The 25916-nt window shown below is 40.1% G+C and overlaps 1 protein-coding gene across 4 annotated transcripts in view; it reads left to right on the top strand.

Annotated features, from left to right (window-relative positions):
* Positions 1–25916, top strand: part of TNKS (tankyrase) — a 120132-nt gene that overhangs the window by 2194 nt on the left and 92022 nt on the right. For all 4 annotated transcript variants that reach the window (XM_066996344.1, XM_066996343.1, XM_066996342.1 and 1 more), the window contains exons 2-3: positions 6871–7095; positions 19951–20046. In XM_066996344.1, coding sequence (XP_066852445.1) covers positions 6871–7095; positions 19951–20046 — 321 coding nt within the window. The remainder of the gene's footprint in view (positions 1–6870; positions 7096–19950; positions 20047–25916) is intronic.

Below are 25916 nucleotides of genomic sequence, written 5' to 3'. Positions count from 1 at the left end.
GTAACCTCAGTGGTAGTACAGACTGGAGCTGCAGTGATAGCTTGTACTTTGAGTAGAGAAGTAGTGAACAAAACTTACTTGGGGTAATACGGCTTTGAAAGGTGACAGTGTCCGTAAGATGTTAGTGTAGTAGTAGTAAAGATGCTTCCTTGCAACATGAGGAAAACAGTAGGTGAAGTTCTCATATCTGACAAATTTCTGTTGTCTGTTTTTCTAGATTTAAAGACCTTCCTAAGCTGCCATACGTATCTGCTCTCAAATCACTGCATTCTGTCTGCTCCAAATGGATTTGATATGTAATAGCATTCGGCTAATATCTAATTACAGAGATCCTGGGGCCCTGTAATTTGCAAAGGCGCGTGAGGATGTTGTTGAATGCAGCTTGTCTCAGGCAGTGTGCATCTGCTAGCGATGCGGTGTGTTGACTTCATCTCCCTCCCTTGTGTTGGCAAAAGGAGAAACAAAATCCATTGTCTTATGAGTGCAGAGGTCTGTATGTTAAGCTATGTTGTAAATAATAGCTCCTGTTTTATGAGACACATCTAAATATGGATTTTATGGACTTCATAAGGGGGGTATGAGTAGAACAGTGCAATAAGCATTGTTTTAAATGGCTTCTTCCAAATTTCTTGAAACTAAACTCTTAAGGCAACAACAGAGAGTTCCAATTTTGTTTTATGGTTTATGGCAGAGGGATTATTTTAGTAGCTGGTAAACTTTCCTTCTTCCTATATTTGGGGCAGCTAGATTTTTTTTTTTTCCCGTGAACTTGACTTCTCCCTAGCTTGGTTTTGTTTTCTTGTTACTATTTTGGCAACAATTTCAGGCAGTTGTTACTTTCTCCGTTTTAAGAGAAGGGCAACTTTAGTTCTAGTTTATTGTAAAAAGCATTGAGTTAAGGAAACCTGAAACTTTCTGAAGCTTCTAGTTTCAAAATTGCGTTTATCTTGTTTCACGTGGCAGAAGGAAGAAAAAAAAGGGTGACTTCTGAGAATATTCAGGATCCATAGGATATGTATAGATAAGTTGAGAATTGAAATTTATGTAACCAATTATGTTAAGAAAAAAAAAAGAAAAAAAGAAAAAAAAGCTAGCGATAGATCCAAATCTGTTTTGAGAAGTTGGAGTCATCTGTCCGTTATCTACTTTTGGATAAAATGTGCGTGGTGAAGTTGAAGCAATAGTGTTATCCAGATTTTCTTTATCTGGGATATCTGGAGTTGTCAGTTACTCTGAATGAAGGGGAATGGGCTCTTGAACTCTGTTAAAATGCTCAGTAGCCTGCTGAATCAGTCTGACCTGCTTTGGACTTGATATGGAGGCCGTATCGGGGTGATGTACCTTCTCTTAACAGTCAGAAAGAGATTGAGAAAAGGTTCCTTTTCCCTTCATCTTCCAATTGTCTGGAGCACAGCCTCTCCTGAGATTCCCAAGTGTCCTTCAGGAGGAGTGGTGTTCTGCTTTACGTTTGCAAACAGTTTGAGGGATTCTTCTGTGGAAGTACATGTGCTCGGAGGGAGGAAGACTCGATAATATTTGTCTGTGGTGTGGGATGCAAGGTATTTGGGTCTCTGGTACCAGTGTGGGCTTTGGATATTGTCCACCTGCATTCAAGAGTCAGAATAATAAAATATATATATAGAAAGATTTGAAAGTGATTAAGTTACTTAAAAATATAAGTAAGAAATTAAGTGGGGGTATAAATGTATTTGTACTTCTTGCATTCTATGAAAACTACCTTGCTTATAACACTAAGAAAAAATAAATTAAAATTAAAAAGCACCAATGCTAGGCTAGAACAAAGCTGCATTTGGCTCAAGGTTTTATCTGTACTGGTGGCCAAAATCAGATGTCTAGGGAACAGTTATAAGCTTGCTCTGTTTATATATGATACCTGTCTAAATGCTCTGCATGTTTATTTATATACAGCCGTAAAGTTGCTAGGTTTGTGACTGTCGTTATTCATTCGACATGTAAGGGAAGGGGAGAAAGATTGGTTGACACCATGAGAGCAGCATACCCCTCTCTTTACAAGTTACCAAATTTGTACGATGATTCCAGTGATGTCCTTGTGATGACCTGCTGCCTTCTTCTCAGATCTGAGGTGTATTGTGCATGTGGAAACTCCTACAGAAGAGTGGGGCTCACCTGCATGGGGGCTGACGTTAAACTCATGTAGGTTTAGTGTCGGAAGGAGAGGATTGCCGCGGTCTGTCACCTGTCTGCCTGCATCTCTGAGTTGTAGACGTTGGCCGAGAGCTCTGAGGCTCCCTTTATGAAAGGGAAACCTGCAAGTTACAGCTCTTCTTTTCCAGCCGGCACTGCCAAATTGCGTCCGAGTGCCTCTCGGTATCTTAAGAGATACAGTTTGTTCTGATTTGATCTTAAAGCTGTGGCTAAGGTAGCCGATCAGACTCTGGTCTGCATTTCGTGTGCTCTTAGACTTCACTCACCAGATACATCCCCACCGTTCTGTTTAAGGCATGCTGCCATTTCTTTCTGACTAGCCTCGAAACCCATTAAATACTGAGAAAACCTAGCCTTCCCCCCCCCCCATGAACGGTATATGTCTTAATTTGACAAAGGCCCCATCTTGTAAGGTAATAAAAGACCAGCTTGCCCTAGCTTTAGGGGTGGTTTGGAGACAACAGGATTCATGGCAAATCCCAGCTTTTTCCCAGAGCCAGCAAGGATCTGCAGGAACCTGCTTGGTAAAGAAATTGCTTCTTCCTGTTCGAAAGAAGGTTTAGCCTTCTAAGGTTGGAGCAATTCGTGCCTCTTGCCTGACCTGGTGGAGGGGAGGAGTGTAAGACTAGCATTGTCTTTGCAAGTGTGGAAGTGGGATCACAGTGTGAAGTGCTTGTTGTGATATGAGCCTGAACTCGGTTCAGAGAAACCTGTTTTAGGGAGGCCTAGATCACTTGACAAGGAGTATCATCAGTGATATTCCCTGTTTTCTTTCTGCTTCAGCCTATAGTAATGTGAAAAAGCTGTGGGGGTTGGGGAAAGAAGGTTTCTGTGAGCACACTTTTGATCCCACTAGTAATAACAGAAGTCAAAGCTTTTAATGGAGGTTAACAGATGTAACTGTTCTTTGGAGAAATTCTGGAATAAATAACTGATACTGAAGGATCTTATGTGGGCTGGAAACTAGAGGATGAAATTTAAGAAAGGAGATGATCCATTTGATCTACTGAGTGTTGCTCGAGAGACGGAAAATGGCAAGAAATAGTAATTTATTACACACCTCCACTCTATGCAGAGACACCCGAATTGCCTGCTGTACCTATGGCACAAGGTAAAAGGGAGTAGCTTAATTTGCCCTGGAAAGCCTTGATTTTGAGGTATCTTCCTGAACTCCTCTTGCTCATTTTGTTGCAGCTGCCTGGTATATACGTGCCATAGAAGAGATGTCTGACCTGACTCAAGCAGGTGTTTGTGAAGCTAAGTCACTGATTAGTTCTGCCCTGTGCAACCTAAAGTAGGGCTAATAACAGCTCTGAGCTGGATTCACACAGATAGTACTGAGCAGTAGGGATCCTGTAGTTGACTACGAAATTTTCTGCCAGTCTTAGAGACTCAGAGCCTGCAAAATGAGGATTCATTCATTTAAAAAGATGAGTTCATGAATTACCGGGCTTGACTCTGGAATTCTTCCATGTTTTTGTTGCGCTTGTAGCATGTGAACTGTGTTTGCTTATTACTTCCTAGGAAGTTTTTCTTTATGACTGGTAACTTGTTCTCTTGAACGGTCTTACAAAACTAGAGAAATGTGTTTTTTTTTTCTCATTCCCATTTAAAATCCATTGAAAGAATTTACAAGAGGATATAAACGCAAAATGTCAGACTTCCAGTAACACTGAACCAAGTTCCCTTTTCCACAACTTTAAGGCTCCTCGACCTACTTAGTTAAATCAGTCAGTTTAACTGTTGTCTACGTACTGAAACAAAAAGATACGAAATTGCTTAGCTTGCACTTCACTGCCCCCCCCATCTGAAACTTCTGGACTGTGTGAAGCAGCCATATCATGGGCAAAACTTGTACATTTTATCTGCATGATAGAGCCCAAACTAATAAGGGACCCTGCCCATGGGTGAATATCCAGTTTGGCAGTTACTGCAACACCAGTGTCAGTGTGGAGGTGAGGTAAATCTCATCAAAACAGGCCTGCCCTCAAGGGCCTTTCGATGTAATTCTCCTCCGCAGCTACCTTTTTATTATGGATGTTTTCTGTAGGAACATTATATGTGATTGCCTTTTGGGGTCTCTGATTCATAGTCCTTCCTTGAGGACTTCCTTAGATTCTGTAAATCAAAATTGCACTGGAAATGCAAAAAAAAAAATTGAATTTTTTAAAACTGGAATTTTTAAAGTTCAGTGAATGATGTAGGTTTCTTCAGTTTAATCTGAATGGCTGCTTCATGTGTCACAAATGGCTTGTCATGTGTCTGTCTTTTTTTGTTTTAATTGCAGCTACATTGTCAGATTTGGTCACGCGATCATTTTAAAGACTTTCTGGCACTTTGTCAGTTCAAGTTTTTACAAGTTTGCTTGTGGTGTAGGTGTGGTGGGGGAAGCTAGTCCCATAACTGGCCACTCTTTCTTCCAAAGATGGTGTGTGGTCTGCAGAAACCTTAACCTTAATCCTCCTTTCTTGAGGATTGAACAGAAGAGTTTCTTCAACAACTATACGTGTTTGTTGCTGGCATTTTCAAAGATACCTTTGCGACAGACCCCGTGTCCAGCAATACCTTCAAGTACATATGTGGTCCTGAAAATTGCAACACTGAACGATTTGAAAAGGAATCTGGGTTTTCAGGCACTGTCGGGTTGTTTTTTGCCTCTAGAGATAGAAGGAACACGTCAAACAGATGTGTGCAGTTTCAGCACTGTTAGTAGTCATTCAGTCTTTAAAAACTAAAGGTTGTTGATTTGACTGCTTAGCTGAAAGCATCCCTTTCTAATTCCCATCTTGCTCAATTTTCTTTTGCCAGTTAGATGAACAATATAAATACGGGAACCTTGAGGGCTGAGGGTTTCTTGGCATTGATACCTCAGGTCTGTTAGCTTCGCTGTGGGATCAGATACCGTGTTTGCCACTGCATGCATGTCAGCTGTCATTTTCTATTTGAAAACTTATATGTAGTGTTCCTCAACTGTTTCGTAGCAGAAGCAAGCAAATAAAAGAAATCTGTGCAAGTGCTAGCACCTGCAGTGATGTGGATGCAGTGAGGGCAGTGTGGATGGGGATCCACAACCTCTGTGGGCAACCTGTGCCAGTGCCTCACCGCCATCTATTGAAATACAGGTTCTGTCCACGGACTGCATCCCTGAGGTAACAAAACCATTCGGATCTGGAAACTTCCTACATGAGTTGCTACCTGCACAGAGGATGCTGCCTTCTGGAAGTCATGTCTGTCATTGTTTTAGCAGCATGTCACTGTAGCTGGGGGAGAACTGACGGCTTCTGTCTTGCATCTTGCAGCTTTGTGTGTTAATTTGCCTTCCAGAAGATAAATCACGTCTTTGGTTATGTTTTCAATCTCTGGCCTGTGTGTGGAGTTAACACAATCTATAAGCTGCCTCGTCAGGATGCAGTTTCACTTGCTGCAGCATTTAATTCCCTTGCTTCATAAACTTACATGGGTTTCTTTCTGCTTAAGCTGGTTGGTATCCTGTGAAGGTGTCCATGGTATCTCCACTGGAAGAGACTTCTTACTGTGACAGTCTTCTAAAATCTTCTAAATACCACCCAACCTTTGAGGTGCAACCTAGTACAAAAACGAGCAGTTGCTTGAATTAATTGTCCCTTTTGAACCTGATACCTAATTTTTGTTCCTGTCCTCTAAGGCAGTGGTCTCCAAAGTAAGTATGTGAGGCAATCCGTTGGGGTTCAGGAAGAAAATATTTTTGTACCATTAATAATAATAAAAAAAATTAAAAAGGTGTTTAATCTATATTAGCTTCTTTTTTAATTTCTCTTTTTTTCTGTAATATACATGTACTGCTGTACTAATGTATAGTTTATAAATATATGTCTATTGGGGGATGCTCAAAAAACTTTTTCCTCATAGGCGTGCCTGATCAAAGAAGTTTGGAGACCACTCCTAAGGCATTTGGGGTGCTAGAAAGCACAGCTGGGTGCTAGGACCTTTCTGAGTTCATCTTGGACAAACAAGCTAAAGGTGTCAGGGCCTGGCATGCTGCTGTAGGATTTTGTAGCCTGTAAGCCTAATGGTACTGCCTCTATGGAGTCTTTTCCCTGGCTATAACAGAGGCTTTGTCCCCAGGCTGGGACCTTCTTGAGGCATTATTTACCAAATAAGGTCTCAGTTCTGCACGTGTGTAACTTCCTAGCTTATCTGTCAGCTAAAAGTTTTTGGATTCTGTAGAAGAGAAGGAATGTAGTTTGATTTCAGGAAAGGTTGTTCTGCTTGAATACTAACAGCTTCTTTAAGTTTTATTAATGTGAGATCTTCTCCAAGATGGAAATGTATATTAGGAGGTAGTATGTAAGACACTTGCTTCTGGTACATACAGATTATACTGAATTTGTAATATTTATGAAAAGCTTACCTTGAAAAAGACTGGCAAGCCTGTTGTAGAACTTGAGGTAGTGACACCAGGACTTTATTATAATACATCAGTGTTCACCCTGTCGTAAATGTGAGTAAATGGATCTTCCAACTGTTGCTTGAGTAGGCGAACCTAGTCTCTCCTTATGGCGAAATGAAGTGAAAGGTAGAGGAGGGACATCGGTAATATCATTTTGTGTCTGTGCACTGGAGTACGGGGTGAGCAGCTAGTTTTAAATATTAAAACATATTTCTTTTTGCAAGGCAATTGACCAGAAATATGTTCTCTTACAGGATTTGGAAGGAAGGATGTCGTAGAGCACTTGCTACAGACGGGAGCCAGCGTTCATGCTCGTGATGATGGAGGGCTGATACCCCTTCACAACGCCTGCTCTTTTGGTCACGCTGAAGTGGTTAGTCTGTTGCTGTGTCAAGGGGCAGACCCAAATGCTAGAGACAATTGGAACTACACTCCTTTGCACGAGGCTGCCATCAAGGGGAAGATAGATGTGTGTATTGGTAAGTATCTGTCGATTCTTATATTGAAACTTCACCAGATGTGTTCTGTGCAGTTGTAATTGTTAATGTGTGGGACTCGAGAGGGAAGATACTGCTTGCTTTTAAAAGCTAGCTTATTTTAAACCACAAGGTGGGTATAGTGATAGTCATTTAAGATTAACTTTCTCATGATGTCTACTTCAACATTTGTTGAACTTGTTGAAAACTTTACGTGGAGACAGTTGGTCGGGTCTCTTCATCTCCTAAGTTAGTCTTCAGAAAGCGAATGTGGAAGTCTCTCTCTCTCCCTCTCTTTCCTTACACAAGAAAACTAGCTTCACCGGGTAATGTCTTTGCTTTTCGAGCTGTTCTGTGTGTCATCTTAGTGGCTAGAAAGATGGTTAATCTTTCATTCTGTACAGTATGGAGAAACAGTCCTTTGAAACTTTCAAATACAAACTACAGGACACCATTGTTCACAGTGGTTATTTATCTTTGGTGTGTGCTGTACCCTGGAGCCAAAGCAAATTCAAATAAAATTGAATACTTCAATCATTTTAAATGTGTCTATACCACATAAAGAGCTTTTCAGTCAGGATTTTGTTAACTTTTTGATTTTTTTTTCTCAGTGTAATTAATATTTTTTTTTTCTAAATAGGAGCTTCTGTTATTTTTTTACTCTCAGATCAGTTTCTTAAACTTATCAGTGCTGGTTCTTCTCATGCCTGCTAACGTGAATACAATGGTCAGGTTGCCATGTTTGTTTTCTCAGTCATGAAAAGAAAACCTTGATTCTTAGTAATCACAGTTAAGATTATGAACATGAGATTTGTGCTACACATTGTCCAGATAACAAAATACAATTTTTAGCAATTCAGATAATGTGTATATGCCTACAGACTGCTTACACAAAATTCCTACGGAGAAAGCTACAAAACTTACGTGGCACATTCTTGCATTAGTTTTATTGTAATACTTAGTTCATTACTTAAAAGGGAAAAGAAAAGGGAAAAAAAACACAAACTGAGGAACACCAAAACAGGAACTTTCTTTTTTTTTTTAAACTCTACAAGAGATGTGCTGGAATTCATTCATTTGATCTTGTGCGTGAGGTGTACAGTAAGATATATTCTGTGTTGAGAAATTACATGCAGAAGTTAATGAGTATAGCTGATAAGGCATCAGTAGCTCTTCTGCTGTCCACTGCAGTTGTAGGCTTCCTTTGAAGCACCGAGCAGAGCTGTGGGACTGCTTGCAGCTCTCCTTACAGAGCTACGTGCAGACAGATTGGAGTCAGTCGACTTCTTTTTTTACTTCCTCCTACTAAAAGCAAGCATGAAGCTGTTGTGCTCTGTTTCGTTACTGCTCTGTGTATGTTAGCACAGTCAAATGTTTGACCATCAGCATGAGAGTTGCTGCTGAAGGCAGTGTCACCGGTCACTAGATCTGTTATTTACTGATGCTGCTTTGGAATTTAGTTGATGTCATGAAACTCCTAGGGCATGAGTATAGACAAAGAAGTCTACTATTTCTTGTTTGCAGGGGGTTTGTTTACAACTTATTTATAGCTGGCTAGATAGTTGGCATGATTCTGTTTCTCCGTAATGGCTTTATGTATAATTTTTATATTAAGATTTTCAGCCTTTGTCTTCAAAAGGCCCTGTAAAGGAACATAGTATATACAGAGATAATGGAACAAAGATTGCTTAGGGCATTTGTTCGGATTAGGAATACTCGAATAGCTTTCTGAAATATATTGTACAGTGTTAGTATTTACATCTTAAGTGTAGACTGTTACAGTAGATATGATGGATTTTAACAGGCCGATTTCTTCCCATTCTTAGCGTTCCTTTTTTCAACAAGTGAGGTATAATTTTTGAAACAATTAACTGAAGAATGGTTTCTGGAAATCCCAGCATAATGTGGAATTTACTGCTGAACTTAATCTACCTGAAAAGCAGCAGACTATGTAGGAATTATTCATCTACCCTCGTTTTTGTGTCTCTCTGTTCTTAGCATCTTCCAAATGCTAAAAGTGTTACACTATTAGTGGTCAGCTGTACAGCTGAGCTTACACTACTGCCTTCAAACACTGCCACTAGGAAGCTTATGTGAAAATAGGAACTGTCATAAATTGATGAAAACTCACCGGAGTATGTACAAACTTCTCCAAAATACCTCAAAGAGAGCAAATAACAGTGCTATGTGGTTTCTTATGCTTCTGTGACTTGATTGCATATTTGAATTATAGAATCATTAAGATTGGAAAAGACTCTTAAGGTCATCAAGTCCAACCATCAAACTAATGCTGTCAAGTCCACCACTGAACCATGTCCCTAAGTGCCACGTCCACAGTCTCTGGATAGTGCAGAGACTTAAAGGGAGAGAATGCAAACATGCTGACTTTCGGAGGAATGTAGGCTATCACTGTGTGGTGGTTGCTTTTGTGTCCTGGGTCTGGAAGTATAGGATGTCTTGAAGGGTGGTAAGCAGTGCTCAGCTCATTTGCTGATGAGCACTGTATATATCCAATATGTATCTAGTCAGTGCAGTTTTAGTTACTGAGTACATTCTAAAACACTTTTTGCTAAATGTAATCAATTTTCAGAATAAATGTATTGAAACATTGGAAACAATTGTTAAGGTAGAAGCTATGAATACTGCAGAATGGTAGGGTGGGTTGCTTCATCTGTCAAGACTATGTATTCTCAATGTCTGTGGACTCCTCCTAGAGCTAATGAAAAAGTGTTTTTGCTTTTCAGTGTCACATTTTCTCATGGAATAATGAATGAATGGCGATCTCTGCGAAGTATGCTTGGAGGAATGCTGCAAAGTCAGGGTAGTGACTGTTCTGCAGATCAGGCTTGAGGGAGAAGGGGTCACGTATTTCTTTATCTAAAAGTCTACTGGGAGTCAAACCACAGATTTGTGTAGCTCACTTTCTTTGACAGTGATATGCAGCAGATACTTAGGGAATCTGGCGTGAGTGTACACTTCTTTCTCGTGGCAATTAGCAGTTTAGGAACTTAATAAAGAAGAGGCTGCATCCAGATGATGTTTGCAGACAAAATTCTGGAAAGGTGGATCTAATCTCTTCTTAAACACTGCTATGCTTTTGGCTTGGAAGGTGTTCTGTCGCAATGGAATTTTACAACTTAATTGTGTTGCAGAAAAAAATAAACACCTCCCTTTTCTTTGAAACATTAATTGATTGATGTTCATTGCAAGCCATTCAAGACTTGCAAGAAATAAGGAACAGTCATTTCTATTTGCCCTCTGTGTATCCTTCATGATTTTATAGTCCTTTAGGTATTTCTCCCTCATGTCTCTTTTTCCAAGCTGAAAAATTTGGTCTCGCTGCATCTTATCCTGTTGAACATTCTTGTATTTTTATATTTTTTTATATATGTTTTTTTTTGAAGGGCAAAAAGTTGGTATGGGTGGCACAGACTACAAAACTATGTGTAGTGTACTTATAGGATAACTTAGTTCTTTAAGTTGGGTTTTCTGGTTGGTGCTACTCCCCATTCAGTGTTCTGCAATGCATTTCCTGAGTGGTAACAGCTCTTTTAAAACAGCGTGTGTTTGTGTAGTTAAAACAAAGTAGGCTAAAAATAACCTTAGGAAAACTGCCCGTGCAGTCTGACCAGGCTTGTCTTGCTGTCCACTGAGGTTGTTTCTGCAAGGCAGATCTCCAGTTAAATGTTGAGAGCTACAGGACTGTTAGCCTAAAAGTGATCTGAAACATCATCCGCCTACCTAGATTTAAAGTCATCCTTCACAAATACGCAACCCGCGAGCATCTTCTACAGTGATGCCATGATTTATGTCTCTGAACATACAGGGTACTTTGGTAATTTTAGGGGAATCAAAAATATTAGCTACTGAAAAGCTCCATTTAACGCTACAAAACTATAAAAGCTTCTTAAAATTACTTTAAGAATAGAGTAGTTCAATTGGAGACTACCTGCAAAGATCATGGAGTCCAACTGCCTCAGCACTTCGGGGCTAACCCAATGTTAAAGCGTAGTATTGCGGTCATTATCCAAATGCCTCTTGAGCCTCTTCCAGTGTAAAGAAATTTTTCCTCCTATCTGGTCTGAACCTCCCCATGTGCAGCTTTGTGCCATTCCCACGCATCCCATCACTGGTTATCAGGGCCGAGAGTTTTGATAGATGAGCTATGAAGAAAATCTCCAAGCAGCATCAGGCACCCATATCTGCATGACAAAGGTCTTGGAGTATGAGGAGCCTCAAAACGAATAGATCGTGGGCAGCAAGACTGTAGTGCCCTACCACATTTTTGTGAGAGGGCCAAGCCTTCAGCTTGATTAAAGTCTCGATTAAATCCTCTTCAGAAATTTAAAATTGGCAGTATGCTTGCTAGTAGAGAGGATGACGCTTTGCACAAATGAAGTGAAAGTGAGCCTTGCTTCTGATGAGGAAGACTCATTGATTATGCCAGTAAAATGACTTCTTGCTTTCCTGTCTGGAACCAGTGGTGCTGAAGGCTGGTAAAACCTGTCATGTTAGTATGCTTAAGGCTATCATTTATATTATGCTGTTTGTATTACTAAAAGTTATTTAAAATCAGCTTCATGTAAACATGCCTGCTGTCTCATACACTGTATATTTTGGAATCTGTCTGGCTTTCTGTTAGGTTTGAACTGTATTAACAGCTAATGTGTTGCAACCTATCTCTTGCAACCTAACCTTACCCGTTTTTTTTCCTCTTTCCTAAAATTAATCTATCAAGCAAAATAGTCTCTTTGCCTCATTTGGCTCCTTGGTGCAGGACAATCTACATGGAACAAGAAGAGTCTTCTATTTTGTGATGCTTCTTAACAAACGTTGATTGAATTGCAATCTGGTTACTTGCAGCAAAGGAGGCAGTACAATCATATGCAAAGCACTGCTGGAAAACTTTCTGTAACATATTTGTGGGAAGTAAGGTCTTCAAAAGTACTGATGCTAGCTATTAGCAGACAGGGAGAGTGGGAGGAAGGAAGAGGAAGCTTCATGGTATCCGGAACAGGGTAATGAAGCAGATAGTGCTCTTCCAGGCACTGAAACTGTTTGCTGTTAGGTATCTGATATCAGTTTATTGTGACTTTCTAAATGTTGTGCAGAAATACTTAGCTTTATGGGATTATCCTGCTGATTACTGTAGCAATGTCTGCTTTTAGCTTCTCGGAGGAACCATGTGTTCTTAATGCAGTTCATATGTGGTTTAAAAACAATCTATAGATAAATGTGTAGCTCTTAGGGCATAAAAATGGGGCCAATTCTAGCAGAACTCATGGCTATTTTCCTATTTTTTCTAGTTGAAAGCATTGATCAAAGTATGACTATAGGACAGAAAAGGTTTTGCTCGTAAAATGCAGGCAGTTAAATACTTGTCGTTTAATAAACAAAGGCAGGTGCCTCTAACGATTTCCTTTTACCACAAGATAAAGCAAGTGCAGAAAATGAACTGTGGGTGATCGAAGCCTACTGAAAATACGGAGTGCTTGCCTCTTGGTCTGTGTTCTTTGTTTTTAGTCTTGCATGCAGCTAAGGCTTGTGATGAACATATGATTTACTGGAGTACAGGGATCTTAATTTTCCATGCTTATACAAATGCACCATGTTTCTTGGAGAAAGCTATCCCTTTGGTCGGGGCGATACAAGGATGGTGCAGGACACAGGTGCACCTGGAAGAGGAGCCCACTCAGACTGGTCGATGTGGGTCCCACTCCAGGGAAGCATGCACAATGGCAGCGATGCTTTAGGTGGCAGATTGGCAAGCAAATATTCTACACTGCAAAAATCCCACAAAGAGATAATGCTAAAAAGGATAACACTATTACTGTCCTGTGTCAATAGGGCAGGGTGCTAAGCAGCTCTGGGACTGAAGAGAAATGGATATAGTGCCCTGTCCTCTAAGAATGGAAAGCAATGCAAGTTTTCTACTTAACATGTTATAAGATAGCTGGAGGCACATGTTTCTGAGACTGACAAGTGTAGTACTGCTAGCTAGTCACTTGCTCTGCATCAGTCTGAACTCGATGTACTCTTAGCTTCCTCAGGTTTGCCTAAGAATTAGATTATGCTATTAGAAATAGATTTTTCTGCCCTTGCTCCAACATGGGGTCCCTCCCATGGGATGCCATCCTTCCTGAACTGATCCTGCGGGGGCTGCCCACAGGCAGCAGCTCTTCAAGGTCTGCTCCAACATGGGTCCACCTGCTACCAAACCCTTGGCGCATAAGCCCAATACAAGGTGCTGTGATTTTACCTGGATTATGTTGCATCTGGCCAAAGTACCATCCAGTGCTGTACAAGATGTTGTACTTTCTTCACTAGAAAACATACGTTGCTTAAAGCCAACCATTTAAGACCATGTGTATTATAGGTATTTTAAAGCTGCAGATCTCTAGGAACTGACTTGTAGGATTACTTGGTGCTTTTGCCTGTTGTCAGAACTGTTATTCCAGTCCGTGCCCTGAGCAGCAGGAGTAGGGAAGGCAGAACGATGGGAAGTGCTGGGAGCCAGCATTGACTAACGAGGTCTTTGGCCGTTAACGTTTGATACACCGGTAACGAGAACTGTTGCCAACAGCAAAATGATTGCTGTCAGCTCCTGTCTCTGGCTTATGTCCATAGCTGCATGATGAACTGTCTGGGCAAGAGAGCACTTCCTTAATCGTCCTTGTTGCCTGACCAAATGTTTGCAGCCATCCAAAGGAGGGTAGGCAGCACGGCGTTGGGGATGGCAGTTCTGCCAGCACAGGCTACGTGGAACTGTAGCCCATGATTGTACTGTTTTGCAGAGGCCTGTCTTATTGTTCTACAGAATCCTTCGGTGATTGGGGTGGGGATGCACACGGGAGGTGATAAAGGCTCTCCTGCTCTCTGCCTCGGAGTGTTATCTGTTCTTATCCTACTAGAGATGTACCTTTATCCCCCTGGAGGTAAAGATACCCCCTTGACATGGGCGCCCTCCCTTTCCCCTCTCAAGCTGTTCTGCGCAGCCCCTTTGGCTCAGGGTTGTTGAGGCTAGCTGGACGTCATTTCTCATCGTGGCATGGCAGAGCCCATTCCAGTCTGCCACCTGAGCACTGACACCCTTCAAAGCAGCTGTGCTAATACAGATCTTTGAAGTCTTCAGCTGTTAACTGTTTGCAAACTCCTCTGTTGCTGGAGATCCAGTCTTCTGCGGCTTTTTGTTATTTCTCCTACCTGCACCCATATTGTCTATTGTATTTCTTTGTGAATTCCCTTGGAGAGTTAATTGCTCATTATATCTTTATTCTTCCTTTTTTCTTCTGCGTGCTCTGCTCTTATTAGATGAGGAAACTTTTTCTTGGTTGAAAAAAATTAATAGTTTGGATTCCAAAGTATTGTCTGGATGCCTTTAGTATGTGGAGATAAATGAATCTATCTCTTACATATGATTTGGAGACATGTCCTGTATGGCACTAGTACTGAGATAGATCTGTGTGTTCCTGTGACCTAAGGTTAGTGAAAGGCTGACCAACTTTGAAGGTAGCTTTTTTTTTAGAGAGATGGGAGGTAGTGCATATGTTGTAAGACAAAAGGAGGACTCTTCCTTAAGCTGCTTTCTCTGTACCTTGATACTTTGGGAGTAAGTAGATAAAACTACAGTAATTTGGTTTGGAAAGGACCTTTCGAGGTCTTCTCCAGAAAGTGAAGTTAAAAAGGAGGAAGTAAAGATACGTGTTAGAGCTGGGGTAGCTGGAAGGGACTGTGAGCACAACACAGTGTGACAAAGTGGTAAAGTAGCTGGTGGGGAGCGAAGGGACAATGTGAGCGGGAAGGTTTTGTTTAGCAGTGCTATGAGGAGCTGAAGACTCTGGCAATGCAACTGAAAACACTAGGCAACTTTAAGTACAGACACTTCTGGAAGGTCTGCCTGGTTTGGGATTTTTTTTTCTACTTTCAACAGTCAAAGGTTTGGATGTGTCTTTTTTTTACTTATGTGCATCTGATTAGAAACCAAATACGAACTTTTTCATCATCGTTTCTGTGAGTATGCTAAAGAAGCTTGTGGATGATGGCAAACTGTAAGTCTGACCTTTGATCACGCCTGTCTTTGGATTTTTATTCCCATTCTACTCCTGTTGTGTTCGTGTCTCTACTTTCAATCTGAAATGTTTTCTTTTGGTGCACTTTTAACTGAGGCAGTATGAAGGAAGAAGGGCTAAGTGCTTAGGAAATTAATGTCTTGTATTTAGACAACCCCCATTTCCCCTCCGCTCCCCCCTAAAACCCACTTCTTCCTTCTGGCTGTATAGCTATAGTGGAAGCTTTTCCCATACCTTGCTGGTGAAAATAGGAGGGTTGAAACTGCCTAAAAGTAGAAATTTTTGTTGGTGGTGGTCTTATAATTTGAGAGCCAAACAAGATAGCGTTGGTTAGCTTCACAGTTTGAAATAACTGTGCCAGGAGGACTTGGGCCAAGAGTTTAATTTTAGGATTCATCCTGCTCTAGCAAGTTGGCAGTAATCTGAGGGGATTCGTGGCTGTAGTTCATGATCCATGCAATAATGTACATTTTTTTCTTTGGTGTGAAGACTGTCTGTTATCACTAGTACTGATCTAGTATAATAGTGTAATTAAAGTATTTCAAATGGGATGGGAAGATCAGAAAATGTATTGTAGCAGTCGTAAAGAGGATAAAAATAGATTGTACAAGAGCTTTGTACAGAATTATATGTTTGTTCTATAGTTAAGCTTACAGGAATTGATATCTGTGTACAACATGAAGATTCAATTAAAAGAAGAGCTTCTTTACATTGTTTGTACGTCGTTTGTAGGAAATGCAAGGATAGCCAGGTACTGCTTCTAGATTATTAAGGGCTCTGCCTGCAATGCAGAAAAACAACAGCCCCAATGTTTTCACTGTCCAAAGCAAACAGATCAGCATTTCAAAATACATTCATTAACAAGGTTCCAGGAATGAATTTGTGTGCTTGCAATCCTTATATTTGCCTGTTAACAGCAGGCTCTTGATTGAAGCTATTGCCACATCTCCTTTTAAGGCTACTCAGAAAACATCCTCTGAAATCAGCGTGCAGTGTTTGAAATCCAAAATAGATACAGTTAGCTACAACGGCTTATTCTGTTGTGTTTCGTTATAAAGGGAATATTTTTCTCAAACAGGAGATCTGTCTTGATATTTTTATACGTCCCTGGTGCACTGAAAAGGAAATTTCTAGACACTGTGTCTAGATCTCGAATACCCTGTGGTTAGAAGAGACTTTGTGTGCTAAAGTGCTGAAGGTTTTGAACAAGCAGGAGAACATTCAATTAGAAGCCACCTGTGGTTTACCAGGTATTAAAGTACAGCTGCATTACAGAACAGGCTAAACGTCAAATGCTGTATTTCTTTTGTTAGTTCATGTTGATGACAACGTTGCTCGCTTGGATTTTTATTTTGTGTGTGTAAGAGATTTTGGAGAAGTGTGGAAAGGATAAAATCAGCTAGTCGGTATGGGAAATGTACGAAACAAGATTGCCTTTGACCTGAATTCGCTTTCTGTATAAATAAGGGCTGAATCAGTATGCAGATTAATATAACTGATTTTTCATCTTGAGATGCCGCTTCGTACGTTTCACAGGGTAGATCTGTTGGTAGAACTGTACCCTTGGCTGTTGGAGAGGTCGGAAGGGTTATGACCGCTGGGATCAATGACCCCAGGAGAAAGAAGAAGTCTCCTGGTTACTGCAAACGAGTTCTGACAGGTTCTTATTTTTGAACCCAGTGTGGCCACTTCAAGTGCTTGCTCCACAGGTAGTTGTTACTTCGGAGTTTCTGTAGGCATCCAGCTTAAGCACCTTTAGTCAATTTTTAATGTATTTGTCAAGGTTTTTAAAAACCTGATATGAAAATTATATGTTGTAAGCCATACCAACAATTCTGAGGGTGCTTCACTACCCTCAGAATAAAGAATTTCTTCCTTATATTTAATCTAAACGTACCCTCTTTAACTTTAAAGCCATTCCCCCTTGTCCTATCTCTACACCCCATGACAGAGTCTCTCCCCGCCTTTCCTGTAGGCCCCCTTTAGGCACTGGCAGGCTGCTGTAAGGTCTCCCGGAGCCTTCTCTTCTCCAGGCTGAACAACCCCAACTCCCTCAGCCTGTCTTCACAGGAAAGATGCTCTGGCCTTCCAGTCATCTTTATGGCCCTCCTTTGGACTTACTCTGAGAGGTCCATGTCCTTATGCTGGAGACCCCAGAGCCAAACATGGTACTCCAGATGCAATCTCTATTGGGTGGAGATGACCTTCAGAGGTCCCTTCCAACCTCAGCCGTTCTGTGATCCAGCCAAATCCTCACCCACCAAGGGGTCCATCCGACAAATCCATCTCTCTCCAACTTAGAGACAAGGATACCGTGGGGGACGGTGTCAGATGCTTTGCACAAGTCCAGGTAGATGATGTCAGTTGCTCTTCCCCTATCCACCAGTGCTGTAACCCCATCACAGAAGGCCACCAGGTTTGTCAGGCATGACAAACCCTCAGTGAAGCCATGTTGGCTGTCACCAGTCACCTCCTTATTTTCCATGTGCCTTAGCCTAGTTTCCAGGAGGATCTGCTCCATGATCTTGCCAGGCACAGAGGTGAGACTGACTGGCCTGTAGTTGCCCAGGTCTTGCTTTTTTCCCTTTTTAAAAATGGGAGTTGTGTTTCCCTGTTTGCAGCCACTGAATTTCGCTAGGCTGCCATGACTTCTCAAATGTGATGGATAGTGGCTTAGCAACACCTTGTTCGGTTCTTCTCTCACATAACTTTTTGTCCCAGGCTCTTTTCCAAAAGAATCGTCCACTGTCTTCTCATCCAGGCTGTGGTGTTTTCATTTTTTTTTGTATTATCCACTCTCTTAATAGACAGCTAGTTGCTGGTTTGCTCCCTTATGGCTTCACTCTTACCCTGATGCCTTTTGGGACGAATAATTTTCCTCACCTCATGATCCAGGAGAATAGAGGCAAAACATGCTGAGTATGTCTCTCCATACTTACTTTCTCTGTTTCACGCTGTTTAGAAAAAATCTGGAAAAGGGCCTGGTTACCACCTCCTGCTGGAGCGTGCCTGACTGGCTTGTGACACTGGCTCAGAGTCATACTTGCCAGTGAGTAAGATCTCTAAGGAGGTGGTTGCATGTATGACACAGATGGCATCTTTGAGAAATATGGGTGCCAGGTTTTAACAATCCTCTTTAAACATGTGCTAGAACCTTTTATCTATTTATTTATTCATTTTTTTTTATTTTTATTTTTTGGTGCTTTCCTCTTGACATGGCAAACTTAAGAGGAAAAAAAAAAAAGGAAGTAATACAAACAAACCACCATCAACAAACCACCACTTATTTCCCTCCTTGGAAAAGCCCGATCTGCCTATTTGAATCTTCTTCCATGTTTTTGAAGGGATTGCAGCTTCTTGAGAAAGCATGAAGAAGTCAATTTATTTCATTAAAGCACCAAACTTTTGCAAAAAATCAGCCTAAGGCAAGCATCTAGCATAGGACCCATTAAAGTGAAATACCTGAAATTTGGCAATGTTATAAGCATTTAAAGCCAGAATTGTATAAGAAGAGAGGCTTGACTAAAAGCAACACTACTATCAGTTAAGACTTGAATTTAAGAATAAACTTATGAAAAGCCTTTTGCTGACTAAAGTGATGTATGTAACATAATTTTATTATTTACTTTTGTTCTGGGTTTTTGTTTTTGTTGGAGAATCCCATCAAGGAAGTGTTTTTGCACCCTGAGCTACAAGAAGTATTTACAAGTATTTCTTTGCCTTAATTTTTCAGTCCAGCTTTATCCAGCAAACACGGTTGCACAAGCAACAATAAATGTCTGCTCTTTTTTATTATTGGTGTCCTGGGCATTGAGTCTCTGCTTTTCTGCACACCGTGTTGTTTACTTTGCACAAGTGTGAATAGCAAGTGTGTAACTGTCAGTCGGAACTGGTAATATGCTGTGTTTATTTTGCATCACATTTGGGGAAATAGAAAGTTGGGGCCTTGTTTGCCAGACTTCTCTTGTTGTTGTGGACTTTGTTATCAAATTCTTTAGAAAGAAGAAAAAATCCACCTTTATCTTGAGTGGCTAAATTGCATTGTTGTTGTTTCTGATCAGAAGAGTTTATAGCTGAAACTGTCGTTTCCATTTTTTTGGATGAGCTTCCGTAGATGGTAATTCACTGTATTAATGCCTTCCTAGACGTATGGTTGCATATTTTTCTCCAAAACTTTTTAGGGGTTAATCAGTTTTGTGTGCGTGTGGGGAGAAACAGTGAGAATAATAGTCTCTGAACATATAGGCTGTAAGATACACATCTTAACCTTATTTGCTGTGTTTTTTGAAGGCAAGCTGTTATACTGTGGTTAAAATTATTTTTATTAGTGGTGAGCCACTAAAAAACTGGAGCATTGCTGCTTTACAGTATGGCATGGATGGCTTTGGATATTCACCAGGAGGAGGAACAGGAGTGGTAACAAGCAGCAGTAGTGATAGTAAAAGACAGGAGCAGGTTCCATAGTTAGCAGACTTCCCAGCGTGAGTCAGTGAAGGCACAGCTTCCCAGCTAGCAGTCAGGAGGGGGACCCAAAACTGAGTATTGCAAGAGATTCAGGGTTCATGTTTATCAAGAGAAGTCATATGATCCTACTACATCTTAACTTGCCAACTTAGCTTTACTCTGGAGAAGATCCTTTGCTGCAGTGCTTAGGAGAAAAAAAAAAAAGGGAAAAATAAAGAAAACTGTGCAATGTGTGTTTATGCCTACATCATGCCGAGGAGACACTTAACAGTAAATAATCTGTGTATCCCTGAGGTAAGATACTGTTTCTGCTTTCCCTGCACAGTACTGCTGCAGCACGGAGCTGATCCAAACATTCGGAACACCGATGGGAAATCTGCGCTGGATCTGGCAGACCCTTCAGCAAAAGCTGTACTCACAGGTGAGATGCATATGTCTTGCAGTGGTGTTCCCTGTACTTCATTTTGTGCGTGTAAGTTCAGCATCTTAAAAGCCTTCTGCCTTTTTGGATTTTCTTCTGTGTAAGAGAATTTTAAAACTGTGCCTTTTACCAGATTTCATTTTGGTGTAACTGTTGTTAATCTGCTGTGCTGCTGTAGGTTTGCTTATTCTACTTATGGCAAAGATGTAATTGTCATAACATCATTCATTATTCAATGCATTTCTGTGTTGTTGTTTTTTTAATTGCTAACCAATATGTGAATTGAGTAAGAGTCCCCAGCCCTTACAAAAAAAAAAAAAAAAGAAAAAAAAAATCAGGTCAGTCATTTTAAGACCTTCAGTGTTGAACAAGCAAGGACGTTTGTATAACTATACAAGTACCTGTGATCTGAAAGACAACCTGCTCTACCGACTGCAGAGACTAAGTTACCTTATATTTTGCATGCAGATCTGCGTGCTACCCTTTCCTTCTTCCTCTTCATGAGTCATTTTATGTAGAAGTCTTTGTCACCCACTGATTTTTTTTCTTCTTTTTAGGGACTACTAATTGCCAAATATTGTTTTTCATGAAAATATTCTACAGATACAACTTTATTTTTACGCAGCTTTGGTTTTTTGTCGGTTTTGTTTGCTTGCTTGTTTTTACAAATTAACTGTTGTAGCATACCAGTAAGCATTAAAATTTTAATTTAGTAGCCTGTCAAATCAATGTTGAGAAATATGTGCTCCTCTGTGCAGGTTTTGTTATGTAGGAAATACTGTTTAGAACAAAGTAATCTTGGATTTAAAAACAAATACAATTAGATTTATAGAAAGGAATTCAGCAGCTGAGCTTCATTTAAAGAAATAGCTGTTTCCCTTTCCTTGTCTTTATTTCCCCTATTTTCTCTTTTTATTGACAGCATAACTTATAGGCTACGTGCTTTGCAACACCCATATTCTTTCTTCAGATGATGATCAATGCACACCAGCTCCTTTTACTTTGTCAAGAACACTTCCTCCTCTTCTCTTTCCAGTGCATTGACTGCTATACGTAATTATCTACATCTCCGCAGTGATTTGAGAGTACATTTAGAACAATGCTTTTTAAATACATACGATTTAGTTTAATTACTCAGTGTCAAATTTAAACACATTTCTCCAGCGTTAACACTAACGTTAGGTGTGCTAAGCAGGTTAATACAATTTTTGGCTGATAATCTTTGCAGTTATACAAATGTTGAGGATGGAATGGGCATAAGGGAGCCGAAGTAACCAAAGGTAAAAGGTGTTGAGGGACATTTAGTTGTGGGAACTTAGTATATGTACGTTATGGAGGGTCCTGGCTTGGCTGTTCTCTTCAGACTGTGCTCAAAGATTAAATTTGGGGCATAGCAAAAGACTTACGGTCTGTGATGATGCTGTGTTGACGACTTTGCATGCCTTCCCCATTGACTTCTCTGGGCTTTGGATCAGTACCTTGTGCTTTGGGCAAAGGAGAGGGCAGTGTGTCTTCGCAAACCAGTGAGATGGCTTAGAAGCAACCCTCTGGGAACGTCTGTTCGAATGCAGCAAGCACTTTGCCCCGGCCTCATCCATAATGCCTCATGCAAGAGCATTCACTGTCTGAGCTCCTGAATAGAATGGATGTTAACATATAAAATGCATGTACGCAGGGACACTTACGCTATTTAGGTGTTTTATTGTTAACAAGAAGAGGTAATTTTGGGGTGTGTTTTATTCTCCCTAGCAAGAAAAATCAATTTTCAGTTTTATCAGCTTTGTCCTCAAGGTGGCTCTGGGCTATGCTGGGCTCCGTGTGCTGTGCACCCAAGCTCCAAGCTGTGTAAACAGGGTTTGAATCAGGCTTAAGCTGCTGCATGCTTCACAGTATACTGAAAAAGCTTAAATGGCACGCTGGATGCCATTTAAATTGAAGCTTTTTTCCAGTTTAATTTTTCTGGATGCTGCCTTGCTTTCTAGTATCTCTGTTAGGCCGCTACTTTCTCATTCATTTTCCATACGCTATCATCCTCAGGTCTGCCCTCATCTCTTTGAAAGAAGGAGGCTTAGGGGATTTCTTAGGCTATATCTGGATTGTGATAATCTTTAGCTACAGCAATGCTTTTTAATTAGGCGCATCGAGACTTTAAAGGTATTACTGGATTGAGAACGAGTAGGAGATATTAACTTAATTTTCGGTATTTAGTGTTGAAAGCTGGGATTCTTAGAGCTTTTAAAAGTGAAGTACTTCTGAAAGTACAATCTGTAATTGTTACTGTGTCTTTAAGCAGCATATATGCCACTGTTGTTTTTATGACGTTATTTTTGGTGCATTTTTCTATCAGGGTCCATGACAATAATAAACTTTTTTCCACACTGCTGCTCTAGTGATTGTTGGAGGGCAGAGTTCCTTTTATCACTATTTTTTTGGATCAAGTTCACGCATAGATGTTAATCATTTTGCAAATGGTCTATGTTAATATTCTCTCTTTGACTTACAGTTTAGAAAAAAGTGAACAGAAAAGTTATTGATAACTGATGCAGTCTCTTCAATTTGACAAAGAATTCTGCATGGGTTTTAGAAAGGATGCTCCCTCTGCATAAAGAACATTTCTGGGTGTTCTGGCAGCAAATGCTGAATCCACAATGATTTGTTCTTTTCTGCCTCCCGGTCTAGAATAATGTATAGTATCTTTTTCTCCTGAATTACAGACAGGATATGTAATGCAGTGGTTTCTGGGATGACTTCCAGCAATTTTCTTATAATGTCCTCTTCTAAAACGCGTGTTTTATAAATGTTATGCAATGCAAATGAAAGGCTAATATTTTGATAGAAATGAACTTAGAAAATTTCTTTCTAAACTGCAATGAATGTTATGGAAATCAGATGACAAGTTCCAGCTGCTAATAAAAGAAAGTTTAAAAAAAAAATAATAAAATTTTTTTAGAAATGGAGAACCTGCATTTTACTGCTGAAATGGGAAAGCAGTCTTTTTCCCCTTCTGCAGGATAAACACCATTTGTGTGAGCCAAGCACTTCGTGACTGAGAGGGCAATGATTTTTTTTCTCCTTTCCTAGTATCCTTTACTGTTCTTAAATCAGGTTGTCAGAAAAGGATTATAATAATCTTTTTCTCTAGGCCAAAGTCTCCAAAAATATATCCCATCTGATAAACAGATGTGTAACATCAGATTAATATCCTAATTATTTTTTGTTAATTTAAATGTGTTTGGGATGTGTGGTTTCTGAGATGGGGACTCATCCTCGGTGCTGTACATAGCACTGTGGGACTCCCATCCAGAACAGAGCGTTTGGGAGCTATTGCAGTGCAAGTCATATTAGTCTTCATTATTCTCTTGATCTGCTTATTGCCCCTTTAAACATTCATATCCCTTTGTCTTTCCTGTACAGTATATGAAGAACCAACAATATTGTTAATGTGAATGATTTCTTTTTAATTTTCACACAATGATGCTTTTTGTCACTTCTGCATATTTTCTGCTATTTGGAAATGCTTGCTATTTGGAAATGCTTTCCCTCTGTGGATGGTTTTTCTTGGTACTCGAGCAGTTTCCAAAGCTGTTAGCAGGAGCTAAGGTTGGGTAATGTATTCTAGACTGTTCCACATCACTATTTTGCAAGGTTGGTTTTTACTGGCTTCAAGCATTAAATCCTTGAGAGAGGTCAAAATGAAGGAAGTTTGGAAACTCTTGTCACTCCAGATTAAAGAAAGAGTTTCTGGGGGGAGGAAATAATGTCTTGTTTGTTTACAAAAAAAATAATAAAATCTGAAGTTAAGACTCTGATCATCCTACTCACTATGGAAATGTCTTTTATAAACAAATTACTTAGGTCCTATTGAGCTTTCTTCACTTACGTTTTTTGGATGTGAAGGACTGCTTGATGAGTTAAAGTACGGCTGGGCTAAGGTTATCAGAAGTGCTAATGAGGATTCGTGTTTTCATCTATTTGTCAACTTTCAAATTTAAATGGGGAGCATAGGCCATTTATTAAAGTATGTTCGCACAGATTTTTGAAGTGAACTGCCACTTATGTATGATTTGCCTGCCGGGAAGGGAAAAATCTGGTATTTCGCTACAAAGGTTTACTGATAATTTTTAGAATGGAAAATGGGCGCTAGGCACACCTAATCCGTTTTAGAATTACCAGGATGAGAAGAGAGGATTTTAGCTTGGGTTCGTCTTATTTTTACTGTTTGACTGTCTTGAATCCCAAATTCCTTCCTTCTGGGTTGGTAATGTTTCCTTTCAGGTGTTCTTATGATTCTGAAAGCGTTCTGGATTGGATAGCCACTAGCACTTCCTTTTGGGTTCGTGAAAGTATTTTTTTCACCTGCAAACCTCCTCCACCTTTGCTTTTATTGATCTAATTCTTTTGCAGTGTACTCTGAGATCAAATCATTTAGACAACATGTAGCTTCTGTCTTTAAAAATATCACAAGCAGCACTTACAGAAAGAGAAATGTTTGTTAAAGTAAGGAGGGCAGAAACTGCTAGAATAGTTTGGGCTCTCCATTTGTCTGGATCATCATCCTTTCTGACAGTGACCAGGGTCTGCAGCCTTAGAGAAAAGTGCAAGAAACCCATCAGCTGAGGAATGAATATTCTTGCCCTGTGGAAAACTTTCACCTTATTTTTAGATAAGCTGTTGGCATACATCTTAAAAGCAAGAGGTATTAAACAAGTACTGGAAAAGGCCTTTGCTTTGAGTGTGTCTTTTTGATTATGTGTGTAGCCCTCAGGCAGGTCTGCTGTCTTCACTTTTACCAGGACAACCTTGGAATGAAAGATGCCATCTGCTCAAGTTCACTAGTACAGGTGTCATATCATGCTTTTATGTTTGGAGTCCTTGGTGATACTTTACATCTACTTTCTGGAGATTTATGAGAACTATTAGCCTCCCGTCAGGAATGCAGGGGACATTGTTTATCTAGTCTTTGGAATGACTGAAGTAAAATGTACTTGTAAGGTGGACCTAACCTGAAGTCTACTATATGAGCAGCCCTCATTTAAAAGTTCTAACTGTATGGGTATATAAATCTTTGAATCAATGTGTAGTCTCCTGTTCTTAGAGATTATTTTTTTAAATTATATTTTTTACAAATATAACAAGATAGTCAAAATTAAAATAATCTCATTCAGCGTATGGCTTAGTTCCCACTTTCCCCTTTGAAAGAAATACACAGGTTTTTGAGGAGGTCAGGAGGAAAATAGCTGCCTTTCTCAGTTCTGACGTGGCCACATTTCAATTTCATTTTACATTTCTTTGTCCTCACCTTAAGAAGAGAGGAATGAACGTTTATCTTTCTGTTCTAGATGCCATGCAGTACTTTGTGCACTTGTGTTTCTTCCTCTTCAAGAAGAGCTGTCCTTGTTCTTTACTGTCTACATGTAAAGTCTTATTTTAGTGGAGATAAGGTTTCACCTGTGTCAGTAACAATATCAGTGATTCTCTTAACACTTTCCAGCACTACATTATTCTTTCAAGCTAATATATCTAGATTTGAGCGTTGTGTTCTGGTATAACATCCAGTTGACTTCCATAGCGATGCTCTAATTCATAGAATCATAGAATATCCCGAGTTGGAAGGGACCCACAAGGATCAGCGGGCCCGATTCATGGATCCCCAAAGGACCACCCAAAAAAATCAAACCATGTGTCTGAGAGCATCCCTTCCCTCGACCGACTAGCAATGCCATGCTTGATGCACCCAAGGGTATGGTTGGCCCTCCTGACCATCAAGGTACACTGCTGGCTCATGTTCAGCTTGCTGTTTCTTCTAATTTCTTGTTTTATCTGGTAATTGAATAATTTAAATGTTTCCTTCAATGTGGTAGATTAACACC

This window comes from Anser cygnoides, chromosome 4 (assembly GCF_040182565.1).
Source record: "Anser cygnoides isolate HZ-2024a breed goose chromosome 4, Taihu_goose_T2T_genome, whole genome shotgun sequence".
NCBI lineage: Eukaryota > Metazoa > Chordata > Aves > Anseriformes > Anatidae > Anser > Anser cygnoides.
This window is presented reverse-complemented; position numbering and strand designations above follow the sequence as displayed.